Here is a 16,039-nt window from a genome sequence, read left to right on the forward strand (position 1 = left end):
AGTGACTTATATCCTGTACAACTCAGTCGAAAAAAAATTCATCTTTTCAAGAGGGGAAGTATAAATGAGGAAGTGATATAATAAGGTTGCACCAGTGTACACACACTCTTACAACTGAGGATTTGACTTTGTTCAGAAGGAACCAATCACATTCAAACTCATGTTAAATGTGAGTTAGTACACACTTGCCACCATTTAAATTGCCTTTAATTAACACCAAATAAAGTTCAGGAGTTCTATTAGGCTTTTCTTAACATTTTTGCTTTATAGCAGAAGCCTGAAAGTTTTGTGATAACTCTGACTAATACTAGGAACTGTTCATAATTAATATATATACAGTGGGTATGGAAAGTATTCAGACCCCCTTAAATTTGTCACTCTTTGTTATATTGCAGCCATTTGCTAAAATCATTTAAGTTCATTTTTTTTTCCTGTGAATGTACACACAGCACACCATATTGACAGAAAAAAAAACGGAATTGTTGAAGTTTTTGCCGATTTATTAAAAAAGAAAAACTGAAATATCACACACAGCCATAAGTATTCAGACCCTTTGCTGTGACTGCTGCACTTAAGGTTCCTAAGCGCACAGTGCCCTTAAATGGAAGACGTTTGGGACAAGCAGAAACCTTCCTAGAGCTGGCCAAACTGAATAATCGGGGAAGAAGAGCCTTGGTGAGAGAGGTAAAGAAGAACCCAATGATCACTACGGCTGAGCTCCAGAGATGCAGTCAGGAGAAAGTTCTAGAAAGTCAAGCATCACTGCAGCCCTCCACCAGTCATGGTTTTATGGCAGAGTGGCCACAGAAGCCTCTGCTCAGTGCAAGACACATGAAAGCCCGCATGGAGATGGCTAAAAAAAACACCCGAAAGACAACAACATGGTGAGAAATAAGATTCTCTGGTCTGATGAGACTTTTTGGCCTTAATTCTAAGGCACTGCTCATCACCTGTCCAATACAGTGAAGCATGGTGGTGGCAGCATCATGCTGTGGAGGTGTTTTTCAGCTGCAGGGACAGGACGACTGGTTGCAATAGAAGGAAAGATGAATGCTGCCAAGTACAGGGATATCCTGGATGAAAGCCACACTTCTCCAGAGTGCTCAGGACCTCAGACTTGGCCGAAGGTTCACCTTCCAACAAGACAATGACCCTAAGCACACAGCTAAAATAACAACTCCGTGACTGTTCTTGCATGGCCCAGCCAGAGCCCTGACTTAAACCCAATTGAGCATCTCTGGAGAGACCTGAAAATAGTTATCCACTAACCTTCACCATCCAACCTGACAGAACTGGAGAGGATCTGCAAGGAAGAATGGTATAGGATCCCTAAATCCAGGTGTGAAAAACTATTTAAAAAATATTGGGTGCTGTGTGTACATTGAGAAAAAAAAATGAACTTAAATGATTTTAGCAAATGGCTGCAATATAAGAGTAGGCTCTGAATACTTTCCGTACCCACTGTATATAGATACTTTTTTGTTTCAAAAAAGAAAATGTTCATAATTCCCTCCAAGTTTTAACAAAACTTCAAACAATGAGTTTTTTTGCATTTTTTTACAGTTTAAACTCTCTCTACAGCATCCACTGCAATCACAGCATGTCCGGTTTCCCATCCTGTCCCCCTGCGTCGCGTCATGTCCGTTCTGTTTTGTCCACGGTGGCTAGAAATGTGATTGCCGTGGCTGCCGGGAACATAATATAAAACAGCAGAAGTACATCGTAGATGTTTTGCAATCAAGTTTGCATCCATTTTTGCTAGCGTGAACTTTTAATGAATCAGGCTCTGGGTACCTGCAGAGAAGATGTCCATGGCCTGCTTGAGCTCGCCTCTGCTCCTCTGATTGCTGCTGCTCAGGTCCACCAGCGGCGTGTTCTGGTCGCTCTCTGCGGCAAACATGCTGCCGTCCACGAAGCGTTCGGGCGCAATGTAGCAGGTGCGGCGGCGGGACGTGTCGAAGAAGTAGTTGAAGTCGGCGGGGTTGTCCTCTGGCAGGTAGGTGGGCTTGAAGCTGGCGAAGTCGCTGAGCAGCACCCAGTTCCAGCTGGTCACCATCACGTTCTCCGTCTTGATGTCGCCGTGCCGCACGCCGGCCTTGTGCGCCTGGTCCACGGCAGTGAGGATCTGAAAGGCCAGCCAGCGCTTCTCCACGTTGTTTAGGAACGGCCGTGTGCTGATGCGGTCGTACAGGTTGTCGCGCACGTACTGGCGGAACAGAATGGCGGCCTTTTCCGTCAGCGAGGTCTTCTGGAAGGGCAGGCAGTTGTGGCACGAGTGCAGGCGGATCTTCAGCTCCTCCAGCTCCTGCTTGTAGCTGGTGAGCGGCAGCGACGGGTCCTGTATGGCGAACACCTTGACCACCAGCATACCCTCACGGTGCTTGGCACGCGCCACCTTGAAGAAGCGCGTGCTCCCCAGGCTCTTGTCGTACTCGTGCTCGTGGATGTCCGAGAAGTAGCTGTCCACCGACAAGATCTGTGACGGGGCGATGCCCGCCAGCTGGTTGCCCATCGCCGCTGCTGGGGCCAAAGGGAACTGTTAGTCATTATCCTCCAAAGCAGAGCCAGTGTAGTATTGGAATATAGATCACATTCAAAATGGACCCCCCCCCTAGAGAATGTGCAAGTTCTGCACACTAGTCGTATAACTTCGGCATACTACTAGGCCAACTAGTGAGGCAAAACTACCAGTGGGAATTTTGCTGGTACTACTAGGTCCAGGAGGCTACAAGTGGATAACACATTCCTCCTAGTTGGGCCGAGTAGTGTCGCTAGTGTAGCACAGTAGTTTATTGGTAAGGTTTAATTGCATACAATTTGGCCAAAAGTGGCAGTTACACAACTATTGTGCTGAATTGTCTTAGGAGTAAGACAATAAGAGCATACTAGTACATAGAGACAAAGCTCGATTTCAAGGATATTGAATAAATACTCAAATGGTTTGATGGAATTTGGAAAATTACTCGGGGGCATTTTAGTGCAACTATTCGTGTCGAGAAGGTACTAGTGCATCCAGGTAAGGCAATTGAGATCCGATTCTAATTCTGCATGAATAGTGCACGACACATGGCTACTAGTTGGGCCTAGTAGTGCTACTAGTACAGCGCAGCAGTTTACTAGTAAGGTTTAATTCCATATTAGTATGCCAAAATTGGCACTAACAGTGGGAAAAAAATACTAGTGAGACACAGTCATTCTACTAGTGTGCCCTAGTTGTTGTACTTGTGCGCTGAATTGTGTAACTTGTAAGGACAAAGAGTGTCCTGGTCCATGGGTAAAACTGTACACTAGTTGGCATCTGTGCGCTACTGGTGCTAATAGTGAAGCACTACATGCCAAATACTACAATTTTAGAATGTCAGTAATAGTTGACAGTATACAAACGTTGGCCTACTAGTGAGGATAAAGAGCAAACTAGTACATGACCCTTAAGCTGAAAATCCAGACCCTTCGTAGGACCACGACACGTTACTAGTAAGGTAAAACTGCACTAGTAGACAGCTGCGTACTACTAGTGACATAAATTATACTCGTTAACATCTGACAAAGACCGTAATAGTACATGGACCTTAAGGTGGATATCAAGGACATGTAATAATAATCAAGCTTTCCGAGACATATACGCAATACATTTTATTTGTATAACTCTCGTAATATGATTAACGTGACCAGCTGACGTCGTCATGTGACTCTTCATGCTAAAATTCATTATTATTAAACCATGTTTTTTCACTGTTGTATTTTATTTGCACAAATATTAGAACATGTTTAAATGCTTAGAAGCCGTCACATGACAAAACGTTGGCATCTCGTTAGCATGCCGGCTAACCACCATCATTAGCCAAACACCGAAAGCGTCCTTAAGAAAAAACTAAACAGGAAGTGATGGTAAAAGTCGTGTTACCTGCGGGTGGCGCGGCTGCAGTAGTCGCTGAGTTTACAAATCAGTGGGGACGAGAAAAGGAGAAAATAAATCAACCTTTCAGGGAATTACCGGGACGAGGTGAAGCGATCGGCTTCGAGCAGCTGTTGTGATTCCGGGTCAGAGTGAGACGTCATTCAGACACCGCCCTGCTGTCCGTTTCGACGCAAAGATCGTCTATTTAGAAGGGTACAGGTAAACACGGCGAAGTTTACATCTCGGCATCCAAATAGGATAGTTGAATAATATTGTAAAAACATTTGTACACCCAGCGGCCACATCATCTAAGGTATATCATCATAAGGTACTATAACTATGTTACGGTCTGCTCAGGGTTAAAATAATAATAAAGTTGTCAGTATTAAAAAAAATTTTTAATATACTTCTGAGTGTTTGAATGCTGATATTGCAGATATTAAAATTTTTTTGGTGAGGTTGAAATGCATAAGCTATATTCTTAAGGATTGACAACTGTTTATTCCTTAAAGAGAGGTTTTTAAGCAGGGTGGTCTATCTTCATATCAAAACGATTTTCACTGTGAATAGAAGGAACACGAAACAGGAAATGACCATATTATGCATCTAAAGTAAAAGCCTCACTCTCGAGTCACTGTACATTTTATTTTATTATAAGATATGGTTTGTAATAAATTATAGTATACACAAATTCAGTCGACAGAACCAAAAAGCACAAAAACTTAACAAGTGATGTATTCATAATTAACCATGACGCGTAGCTTGAGCCACTGAGAGAAAGTATGTCACATGATGTACAGTAGTGGACACTGTGCAACAATGATAATTGTATACAGTACATATTACATAATTATGTGCAATCAATATTATGTATATTAACATATACGCCCAAGCATGTCTCCAGACCTAAACCTTATTGAGGATCTATAGGGAATCCTGAAACTAAAGGGGCAAAAACACAAGGTCTCTAACATTCACCAGCTCTTAAAAAATGTCACGTACAAGTGGAAGAAGATTTCAGTGGAAAACTGTGAAGCTCTCAGGAACTCCATGCCCAAGAGGATTAAAGCAGTGATAGAAAATAATGTCCAGTTATTTTGAGGGGAGAGTAAATTTACAATGTTTTACATGCTGTACATTGACCTCTTTACATTGTAGCAAAGTGTCATTTCTTTGGTGTTGTCCCATGAAAAGATACAATAAATGTGGTTTCACTACACAGTATATAATCTATACAGAATTTATCGATACAGTGTCTATCAAAATAAAACTACATCCAAATAAAACTATGTATCTATAAAAGTTAAAGGAGATATGTTTGTTTTTTTTGTCAAGTAATAGAGATTTCACCATAAAACAAGGATTTTATAAAACAAAAAAACCTGGTTGTCAAGGAGAGGAGGAGCCTAATTGGTCCTCTTTGACTTTGACTCAGGAGGCAAATCAGCCTCTATAGTGGTGACGACATGCACAGATCATAGCACCGTCTCGACGTCCTCAACTCTCAAACCCTCTTCAAAAGCCACGCTCACACTGGGGTCAGGCTCCTGACTGGAGGGAGGGTACAGTAACAACAGCAACATCACATCAACGACATCATCCACAAGATCATCAATGACATACAGTAAGCTCGATCGCAGATTTTCAAGCTTTCTTTTTGTTAGGGGTTTTTACAGTATACAGCCGAGTAGAAGAGGCAGAGTAGATCCCAAACAAAGCTCCAGTAATAGCTGCCCACAAAGCAGATACGATACATGCCTGTGAGCCTTGTTCTATGCTGTTTGTATGTGTTGCAAAGGGACCTCAGGCAACTGACAGGATTCAGAAGTGATGTGGAATTAGCAGCATTTCTGATAGACAGCTGCGTATATATGGAGGACCGAGAGTGCCAAAATTAAACAAATACATCATTAAATAAATAAATATGAGTCATTAAGCATTTAATTATTTACTTTATTTCTATTTATTTTTTGCTTGTAATTTGGTACTCTTGGTCCTCCACACGTATATAATATTTGGGATTTTTAATTTTGGCACATTATAAAAAATAAAACTTCAAAACTGATACATTTAGTATTGTAGCAACACTATTACACATAAGTCATGTGTCAACATTGGCTTGTTTACATTGCTAATGCTAGCTTAGTGTTGCTAACCCTGCTATTTTGTTGAAGCCTGACAGCATTCTCTTTATCACAACTACGCATTTTCATAATTGCATGCCATCTAATAACGTCAATGAACGATATCATCCTTGACACCATCAATGACATCATCAGTACGCAAGCTGACCTGCCTGGCTTCAGAGCTTTGTTGGTATCCCTCGTCATGGAGCGAGACTTCCACAGGCCTTTTTTACCCATCTCACTTGAGATGTTCACCTCGGACAGGTCCATCCTACACCCCCACACGTGCACACACTTACATGTTTAAGCATGTGTGCGGTGATCACACATACACACGTGATACTTCTGAGGCGGACTCACCGTCGTTTCACACTTTTCACGGGGCTCTCGATGACGTTTGCGTCGTCGTCGTTGTATGCAGAGTTGTCAACCGCCCCTTCCAAATTCCAATCAGCATCCTGGGAAATGGGACAGGGAAGTCACAAAGGTTGTTGGACTGCGATCAGAAAGTGTAATTTGGTGATGGTCGCATAGTGATGGTCACACGTTGGTGTGGTCGCATGGTCACACAGTGACGCGGGCACACTCACTTCAGTCTCCCTCTTCTTTTTCTTGTCATCATCCTTCTTCTTTTTGCTCTCCGGTATGAGGTCGTCCAGCCAGCTCAGCTCTCGTTTGCTGAAGCCGAAGTCCATAAGCTTGCGGATGAACACCAGCGCTAGAACCTGTGGAGCACAGCGAAGACTGCGTGAGGCGGCGGAGTGAGGCTGGCGCATGACCTGGCCTTTATCTCACCATCATGGGGAAGACGACGGCGATGGCGGAGACTTTGATGATCCACAAGATGATCAGGCAGCTCAGCTGCACGGCAGTGAAGGCGTGGACCTTCCTCAGCGGCACATAGCGAAGGTAGATAAGGTCTGGCTGGTGCTTAGCCGCCATGGCGAACAGTTGGATGCGGTCGAAGAGCTGCACAAGACCAACAAGAGACTGGGCCGTGTCATTCATCTATTTTATCGATTCATTCGAGTTTAATGGTCCCAAAGAGAGATGTCAGTATGACTCACAACTTAAATTCCCACTAAGAAACAGAAAACATGAGGGCAATCATTTTTTCTGGCTAATATAAAAGCAGTGCTTGGGTGACATCTGGTGGCATGTTGGTGCAAAGAAACCATGTTAAAGTGAGGGGAAGAGCTTCTATTAGATATGCCAAAGGGCTGGCTATTATAAAAGTAGTGCTTTAATGTCATCTATAGGAAATGATCGACCTTTTTAGGCTTCAACCCTGTCACAAATAGTTCTCTTTTCGCCGCTCCTTCCCTATTCCTTGCGAATAGTGTAGGATAACTGTACATGTTTTGACAACCAATAAAACATTTTTAAGAGGAAACATTTATTTTCACACTATCTTTCTATCAAGAAAAAAAAAACATTATTTTGTGGAAGTTCATGGAGGTTAATACAGTACTGGGAAAGAAATTGTTTCAAAGCTTGTTTGGTATCAGGAGAATAAACATGTCCAAGATGTGGGGAAAAAAACAATGTATATCATTTGTTTCAAAAGAGGTTAAAAAAACTAATATGATACATTTTTGGGGAATAAAAAGGTAAAAATTAGTTTGAAGGCCATATCGCCCAGCCCAATGAGAGCCTCAGTAATGTGAACACAGACACTGAGGACAGACGGAGACACGCACCTGAATGCCTTTGAGCGAGGACACACCCATGTAGAGGAAAACTCCATACAGGACAGGCATCGGGATGAACTAAGGATAAGGGAAGGCGGACGTAAAACGGCAATGGAGCAAAGTAAACGTCAGCTCAGCAGGACGTCATGCCGCTCACCTTGAGGATGGAAGTCATGAAGACGGAGCAACCCATGAGGAGGAAAATCATAAAACCGGTGATTCGCTGCTCCCGGATGCCCAGGAACTTGGGCTGCTCGCCTGGAGCCGCGCACGCCGACTCCAGCCTCAGGCTGTTGATGTGTGTGATGGAGAGAACAGTCGCAGCCACGAACCAGGGCAGGCCCATGATGGAGCACACTGCCATCATCACCGCCACTACCAGCAGGTCAAGATGGTAGCCGCAGCCTTTCTGGAGGAAGCACAACCCACTGGGGGTTAAGCGGCGGATGTGTTGGCTAGGGTTGCAAACCTCTGGAAATTTTCCAAGTTGGAAACTTTCCATGTAAATTAATGAGAATTTGTGGGAATAAACCAGAAATTTACAAAATGGAAGGGAAGGCTGGCTCTCAACTCAGTCACTGCGATTATATTCATCAACTGGAATGCAAGCGTTTACAGCCACTGACAAATATATTTGGCAATTATGTTTTTTAACGGGTAGGGGTGGAAGAGGATCCCACCCAGGTTGTCTGTGAAATTCAGGTTTGTAAACCACTAACAGACTAACAGATCCCCGTAAATGGCGACGTTGCATCCCTTTCAAAATGTGTGTAACGGTCGAGAAAAGATGACTAAGTTCATGAAGTGAAAACCATGTTAAAACGCCACAATCAAGCCATGCGGCATGTAATTGTCGCTCACAGCATGTATCTTCAATCGGTCTCTTTTTGTGCCGATTTTGCCCCTTTCCGACCAAGCACATCAAACGCCAGACAATCTTATGTCTTATAGGATTTGCTTATAAGATTGTCGTTAAGTCTGATGTGTGTTAAGAGTTGATTCGTCCCGATTTTAGGGTCCAAAACAGTTTGGGGCCGACAATCTTAAATAATGAACGTGTTCAATATTTACGACTAAAACTCTTTATGTGTGTGGGTGAAGTCGGCTTCACCCGAATCATGACTCTGTGAACTGTGACATGAAACAAAGAAGCACCCAAAACTGAACACGGAAATTACCATAAATAACAAATTGTCTTACCCGATCTCGTTTTATGTATAAAAGTGGATTCCCCAGATGGCAAGAAGTATTTTCAACAAAGGTCTTTTTATTTATATACACTACTTCTGCCTTACTCAGCAAAGATTGGCGCATTGGTGTCTGCCCATCTTCCTTTTTGTGAGAGCATGTGAGATTTCGAAATCGGCGGCAGAACAGAGTTTTTAAGTGTGTTGATATTATCTGAGGACACCACACATAATACTACCAAAACTGTTAAGTATCTTTATGTTTGGGGTCTGTCACAGATAAAAAAATATTTTAAGATTTGAAAAATCCTTGCGTGTACCAGGCCTTTTATATCTGTAACCGTTTTATATCCATCCATCCATCCATTTTCTTTTACCGCTTATCCTCACTAGGGTTGCGGGCTACTGGAGCCTATCCCAGCTATTTTCGGGCGTGAGGTGGGGTACACCCTGAACTGGTCGCCAGTCAATCGCAGGGCACATAGAAACACACAACCATTCGCGCTCACATTCACACCTAAGGGCAATTCAGAGTTTCCAGTCAACCTACCATGCATGTTTTTGGGATGTGGAAGGAAACCGGAGTACCCAGAGAAAACCCCTGCAGGTACGGGGAGAACATGCAAACTCCACACAGGTGGGGCCGGGATTTGAACCCCAGTCCTCAGAACTGTGAAGCAGATGTGCTAACCAGTCGTCCACCGTGCCACCCGTTTTATATCTGTAAACAAAATATTTTGCTATCAAAATCCCTTTCTCAGTCTTGTTTTTGTTGTTTTATAGTTTGAGGTATCACAAAGCAAGCAATATTAGCATCAAAGTCACTTGATGTGTTTTTGTTTTTTTTTCACAAAAAGCTTTTCTCTGCTTTTGGGTCAGAAACCGGGGTTTTTGGTGAAACCCACTCATGTTCTACTGATTATTCAAGAACGAAAAGAGCTAGAAACAAACTTTTTTCTGTTGAAAGAACAGTCTACTCTTACCTTTGGTAGTTTTGGTGCTTATATTGTCACAGAACACAATATTCTGTGAAGATCAGTCAAAATGCTCTAAAACGGCTGGCAATCTGGGGCACTCTGCTTTGAAAATGGCTGGTAGTGAATGCGATAATAAGGAACCTAAATATAATGTGGGCAAGGGCAGCTATCAAAAAAAGCAATCAAAAATAAATATTTTTAATGTTTGCTTGATTGTGATACCTTTCCATTAAATTACCAACAATTCCCAGGTAATTCTTATAAATTCCCACAGAATTTTTTCAATTTGGAATACGGTGCCAAAGCCATGTCTAATATAAAAATGTTGCTTTGGTGCAATCTTGTGGCATGTTAGGGCCCAAAATCTATGTTGAAATATGGGGAAGAGCTTCATTTAGTCAGGCCATAGCCTTGTCTCATAGGAAACAAAAGTGCTTTGCCACCATGTTTAGGCATCTATAGGCAATTACAAACCTCTGTGTGGGCATAAATTACTTGCAGGGTTTCACTATTCGGACTCGATCCCTACTCCCCAAGAGTAGTGGGTTCACCGTATTTCCAAAATTTCCCTGCTTAATTTCCTATGGAAATTTACCGGAAATTCTCCACCCCTTTGAAACTCTAGTGCTGACATGGTCGGTCGGGAGTCGGGACCCACCTTCAGCTTGTTTTCCTTCCTGTTGATGATGACTGCAGTAATCTGCTGGTCCATGAAGATGAGGATGGTGCAGAGCAGAGCGGGAATGCCGGCGGCCAGCAGCGACCACCAGGGGTTGGGGCCCAGTGGTGAGATGAGCCAACCGCGATGGTTGGAGGTGGGCTGAGACACACATTACATATTACTGATGAATACTTTAACAACAAATCCATAAACAGTGCGTAAACTGTCAGATTTGTGCCAGTCTTATCAACAAGTTTCATGTTCCTCACATGTTGTGGGTATTGCAGTTCATGAATTTGCAGTTCATTGAATTTGTCTCCCTGAAAAATATATAGTCAAATTTCCTGCGACCGTTTCCTCGCAAAATGAGTCGGACTCATTATCAGGATTTCTCTCTTTTGTCACACTAGGTTTGTTGGAGAGAAAGTAAACACTGATAATCGTCTTCGCCATTGTTTACAAGAATTATGTGAAAGTTACAGATACACACAGTAATCCCAAGACCCGCCTCCTTTCACACGTTAGCCAATCACACTGGACATTCGCCCCCCTAAATCAACTGGGATAGGCGCCAGCTCACCAAGGACCGATAAGTGGTACAGAAAAAGGATGGATGGATGGATGTGATAGATGGATGGATGGACGAAAATCACACGACTCCACGAACCAAACAACCAATCAGAAGCCTCCGATGGATGTCTGGAATTCTGCGTTACCTGGAAGCGGTCCGGGACACTGAGTTTGGGAGACGGAATTCCCACCAAATAATCCAGCAGCACCATCAACAAGATGGTCAGGAAGACTGCAAAGTCACTGATGATCGATCGCACCTGCACAAAAAAAAAAGAAAAAGAAAATGTCTATGTAGATTGTCAGTCATCCAGGTCATGGTACTTTGCAAAGGTTCAATAGAGGCCACTGGACTCTTCTTGGTTGTTCAAGACATTTCACTTCTAATCCAAAACTTCTTAAAATTCTAAATCTTAGGTGTAAAAGCCTCCTACTTACATTCATTGGCAAATGGCTCATCATTGGCCATTTTACCTTAGGTGTGACTGAGACAATCATTGGAGGGAGAGAGCTTGTTGGTTAATCCATGAATATGTTGTTTGTTGATTAGATGGTTGATTAGTCAAGTGGCTGGTTGGTCAGTTTGGTAGAATGGTCAATTGACTGGTAAGTTGATTGATTTGATGGGATGGTTATTTTCTCAATTGATTGGTTGGGCAGTTAGTTGGTTAGTTGGATTGGTAGGTTGGTTTCCCCATTTACAATATGTTTTTGGTGGGTGTGTCCCCTGGGGGTGGTCACTTTCTTGTTTGACATACTTGTTTCAAACTGATAAACTTTATTGTTTTTAGCAAATAATCATTAACTTGGAATTTTATGGCTGCAACACCTTCCACACAAAGCTGGGACAGGTGGCAAAAAAGACTGAGAAAGTTGAAGAATGCTCATTAAACACCTGTTTGGAACATCCCACAGGTGAACAGGCTAATTGGGAACAGGTGGGTGCCATGATTGGGTATAAAAGGAGCTTCCCTGAATTGCTCAGTCATTCACAAGCAAAGATGGGGTGAGGTTCACGTCTTTGTGAACAAGTGCGTGAGAAAATAGTCGAACATTTTAAAGACAAATGTTCCTCAACGTACAATTGCAAGGAATTTAGGGATTTCATAATATCATTAAAAGGTTCAGAGAATCTGGAGAAATCCCTGCATGTAAGCGGCAAGGCCGAAAACCAACATTGAATGCCCGTGACCTTCGATCCCTCAGGGCCTTCCTTTTGAGATGAGCAAATGAACAGCTGACCTTTGAAACTTTTGAGTACCAGTCTATTTTGTCTGCATTTCTAGTCCGTCCCCATTCAACCACTTGCCTCTATTCATCTTTTGCAGATGTTTTTTTTTTTGTTTGTTTCTTTTGTTTTTACCATGTAGATGACAGGAAGCAGAACCCACCTTGGTGGGAAAGAATTTCTTATTCTTGAAGTCTTTGAAGAAGGTCGACAAGTAGAAGGTGGTGAAGAAGACAATGATTGACCAGAAAAGCACATCGGGTACGAAGGGACCGTCGTGACCGCAAGCCGCGCCCACAAACTCACCGCGCAAAGTGTGACAGAGCTGCAAGTGAAACAGAAGCTCAGCAGGGGTTCTCTTTGTTCGCTCTGCATCTGGTGCACATAGGAGATCGTCAGGAGATTTGCGTCACCTTCACACTCAGCTGCTTCCATGGGATGCTCGCCGATGAGTTGTAGTTCCACCTCCTCCAAATCTCACGTATCTCATCGGAGGTTTTGGCGGGTTGAGAACATTCACACCTGCAGCACAAACACCGCAGGCCAGGTAGAGAACGTCAAATGCCAAGTGCTACAAAAACCTTAGTGATAAGCAGGAATAGGGCTAGGCAATGTGGCCTTATAGTAAAATCACAAATGTTTTCCCCCTAAAAATCAGATTTTTTATTTTAATTGATTTTCTGTTATTACAATTTGTTTATGTGCATGAAAATACATTTGAGCATTTGTTTGATATCCTTGATTTTGAGCTTAAGGTCCATGTACTCGTACGCTCTTAGAGCCTCATTCACTAATAAATACGTAGAAATATTCTTACTCTATGCACAAGTTGAGCGTACATGCAAAATCACCGTCAGACTCGTGACACGTGCGTACTGACCGGTTTTCTGCGTATGTTAGTGAGTCATTTTCACTCTAGAGCAGCGGCTCGTGCCCGCGAGCTGCATTCTGCATAAATCATGCCGTTGTTTCCCTATAGAAGTGCATTCGTCTGAGCATCTCAGCCAAGTTTTCTTAGTCTTTATCCTTTTTTTCACAAAGTTGGTATCATCAGAAAGCGAGCAACCATCGATCAACGTACGTCACGAATTTTTAGGATTAGAAAAAATACTGAAGCCTTGGAAAAACTAGGAAATGTAAGCGATATGATCGCATTTCCTGCTCGTTGAGTGACAACCTCGTACTGCATGCAGACAGCTGGAGAGGAGGACACAAACCTACAGTTCATGCATACTGTACAAGCACTTGAACAGAAGAAGGGTAAACGTGATGAGAAGTGTCCTTTTCATTGTTACTTAGGACAATCACCGTTTGCATTATTACCGTTAAGCTATTGTTATTATTTTTATAAATGACTGTCTCTCCAATACGTTGTGTATCTTGGGTAAAAGGTATGATGTTTTTTCAAAAGCTGATCCTGCGTTATTTCTTCGGATGCATAGTTGGAGGAGGGTCTAAATTTGTTCGCAGAGTACGAAGAAAAACAAGTATGAACATATTGATGAATAACACATTTATGCATACATCCGGTTGGGGAATGAGACCCTTTGTCTCCACTACTAAGAGAATTTAGCGCTTGAGTAGAACAACTAGGGCGCACAAGAAGAACAACTGTGTCTTACTAGTAATGTTTTTCTAATACTAGTGCCACTATTGGCCTACTAGTATGTAATTAAACCTGATTAGTGAAGTACTGTGCTGCACTAGTAGCACTACTAGGCCCAACTGCAAAGCATGTGTCAAGCACTAGTAGCCTCCTGGACCCTACTAGTAGCACCAAAATGCCCACTAATAGTTTTGCCTCACTAGTAACATGTAGTTGTCCTACAAGTATCCTTGTAGAAGTATGATTCTGCTTATATTATCTGTTTCTTAGCGGTAATTCAAGTCGTTTGTCATTTAAAAAAAATGTTACTAGTGCGGTCGTAAAAGTAGCTAAATAGAGTGACCAAATTGGTAAATTGGCAACACTGACTGTTTGTAAACTCGCTCCTCTCCGTTCACAGCCATGTTGTTAGTGTGAGCAATGCACATCAGCAGGGATGTGCTTTGAATTAAAGAAGCTGTGAAAACAAAACATGAATAATCAATGACTCGTCCAGGCTGAGGCAGGATCGCTTGTCTGACTTACGTGTAGAGGGTCAGGTTGTCCAGGTGGTTGGCCTTGTTGACCGGGTAGATGTGCCCAAGGTGCAGCAGCTTCTCCAGCGCCTCGTAGATGAAGATGAAGCAGATGAGGGCAGCGAAGGCCTCCTCCGTGAAGCGCGTGATGTAGCAGACCAGGGAGCTGGCGTCGGTGGCCACCAGCAGCAGGCAAAAGAAGGCGGTCCACAGGCCAATGCTGGTCCGCATGGACAGGTAACACAGGCTGTAGTCACTGAGGAAGACATTCGGACCAAGACGTCAATGGACTTTACAATTCTTGCTCAACATCAACTAATTTCACGCTATCTTTATGTCAAATTGTAGCATCACGGATTCATGGGCATAACATTGTGCATTTACAGTGCCACCGTGACTTACAAGTGCCACAACTTAGGAGTTTTTCCACCTTATGAGCTGTCGCTTAGGTACAACTACTTCTTTTCGTCAAAGTAGGCTTGTTACTTTTTTCAACCTCAGTGGATGACGACATGACGTCTAAAAGACGTAACGAGAGAGAGGTAAAGTCAACCTTGGTTGAGATCTTGATTGATGTCAATAATAAAAATAAATGGCAGAAAAAACAGGGAGAGGAGCAACATGGAGGAACACGAACCAGGGAGCATTAACAATGATATTCCCCATGGACTGTAGCCTCTTTCTTTTTCCCTTACTGGGTAAATTTGTGCATCTGAGGTGTAGCGGTAGAGCAGGGATTTATTTGCCTTCAACTTTCAGAGAGAACTCACTGAAGCTCACGTGCACAAAGCTCTTGCAGCTTTGCGCATCCAAATAATTGGGTGTGGTGACATAAACACCAACGGCTAGGAAAAAGCAGTGAAAAAGTCTGCTTTGTTGGCCAGAATGAAAGGGGCTTTTGACTGCATGTGTTGCATGCTTGTAAGAAAGTTCATCAGCTATATTATTTTAGATTGATGACCCTAACCCTCACATGAAAGTTCTTCATCCTCAAACAACTACAACCCCAATTCCAATGAAGTTGCAAATCATGTTCGACCTATATTTAATTGAATACACTACAAAGACAAGATATTTAATGTTCAAACTGATAAACTTTATTGTTTTTACCAAATAATCATTAACTTGGAATTTTATGGCTGCAACACCTTCCAAAAAAGACTGAGAAAGTTGAGGAATGCTCATCAAACACCTGTTTGGAACATCCCACAGGTGAACAGGCTAATTGGGAACAGGTGGGTGCCATGATTGGGTGTAAAAGGAGCTTCCCTGAATTGCTCAGTCATTCACAAGCAAAGATGGGGCGAGGTTCACCTCTTTGTGAACAAGTGCGTGAGAAAGTAGTCGAACATTTTAAGGACAATGTTCCTCAATGTACAATTGCAAGGAATTTAGGGATTTCATAATATCATCAAAAGGTTCAGCGAATCTGGAGAAATCCCTGCGTGTAAGCGGCAAGGCCGAAAACCAACATTGAATGCCCGTGACCTTCGATCCCTCAGGAAGCACTGCATCAAAAAGCAACATCAATGTGTAAAGGATATCACCACATGGGCTCAAGACCACTTCAGAAAACCAAT

The 16,039-nt window shown here is 42.8% G+C and overlaps 2 protein-coding genes across 7 annotated transcripts in view; both read right to left on the reverse strand.

Moving 5' to 3' along the window:
- The window catches only part of pik3r4 (phosphoinositide-3-kinase, regulatory subunit 4), a 21,032-nt gene extending 16,973 nt beyond the window's left edge, over positions 1-4,059 (reverse strand). For 2 of the 3 annotated variants that reach the window (XM_061775439.1, XM_061775441.1), the window contains exons 1-2: positions 3,905-4,059; positions 1,795-2,520 (exon numbers count right to left, since the gene is read on the reverse strand). In XM_061775439.1, coding sequence (XP_061631423.1) covers positions 1,795-2,512 — 718 coding nt within the window. In that variant the 5' untranslated portion in view covers positions 2,513-2,520; positions 3,905-4,059. The remainder of the gene's footprint in view (positions 1-1,794; positions 2,521-3,904) is intronic. The other variant, XM_061775440.1, reaches the window with a different exon arrangement.
- A 470-nt stretch (positions 4,060-4,529) lies between these two features.
- Positions 4,530-16,039, reverse strand: part of LOC133479658 (sodium bicarbonate cotransporter 3-like) — a 30,448-nt gene continuing 18,938 nt past the window's right edge. For 2 of the 4 annotated variants that reach the window (XM_061776903.1, XM_061776902.1), the window contains exons 14-25: positions 14,470-14,715; positions 12,752-12,860; positions 12,502-12,663; positions 11,257-11,370; positions 10,538-10,699; positions 7,873-8,124; positions 7,725-7,793; positions 6,820-6,993; positions 6,615-6,749; positions 6,385-6,482; positions 6,191-6,295; positions 4,530-5,449 (exon numbers count right to left, since the gene is read on the reverse strand). In XM_061776903.1, the coding sequence (XP_061632887.1) occupies positions 5,374-5,449; positions 6,191-6,295; positions 6,385-6,482; positions 6,615-6,749; positions 6,820-6,993; positions 7,725-7,793; positions 7,873-8,124; positions 10,538-10,699; positions 11,257-11,370; positions 12,502-12,663; positions 12,752-12,860; positions 14,470-14,715 (1,702 nt within the window). In that variant the 3' untranslated portion in view covers positions 4,530-5,373. The remainder of the gene's footprint in view (positions 5,450-6,190; positions 6,296-6,384; positions 6,483-6,614; positions 6,750-6,819; positions 6,994-7,724; positions 7,794-7,872; positions 8,125-10,537; positions 10,700-11,256; positions 11,371-12,501; positions 12,664-12,751; positions 12,861-14,469; positions 14,716-16,039) is intronic. The other 2 variants (XM_061776904.1, XM_061776905.1) reach the window with 2 other exon arrangements.

The sequence above is a fragment of the Phyllopteryx taeniolatus genome, chromosome 6, assembly GCF_024500385.1.
Source record: "Phyllopteryx taeniolatus isolate TA_2022b chromosome 6, UOR_Ptae_1.2, whole genome shotgun sequence".
Lineage (NCBI taxonomy): Eukaryota > Metazoa > Chordata > Actinopteri > Syngnathiformes > Syngnathidae > Phyllopteryx > Phyllopteryx taeniolatus.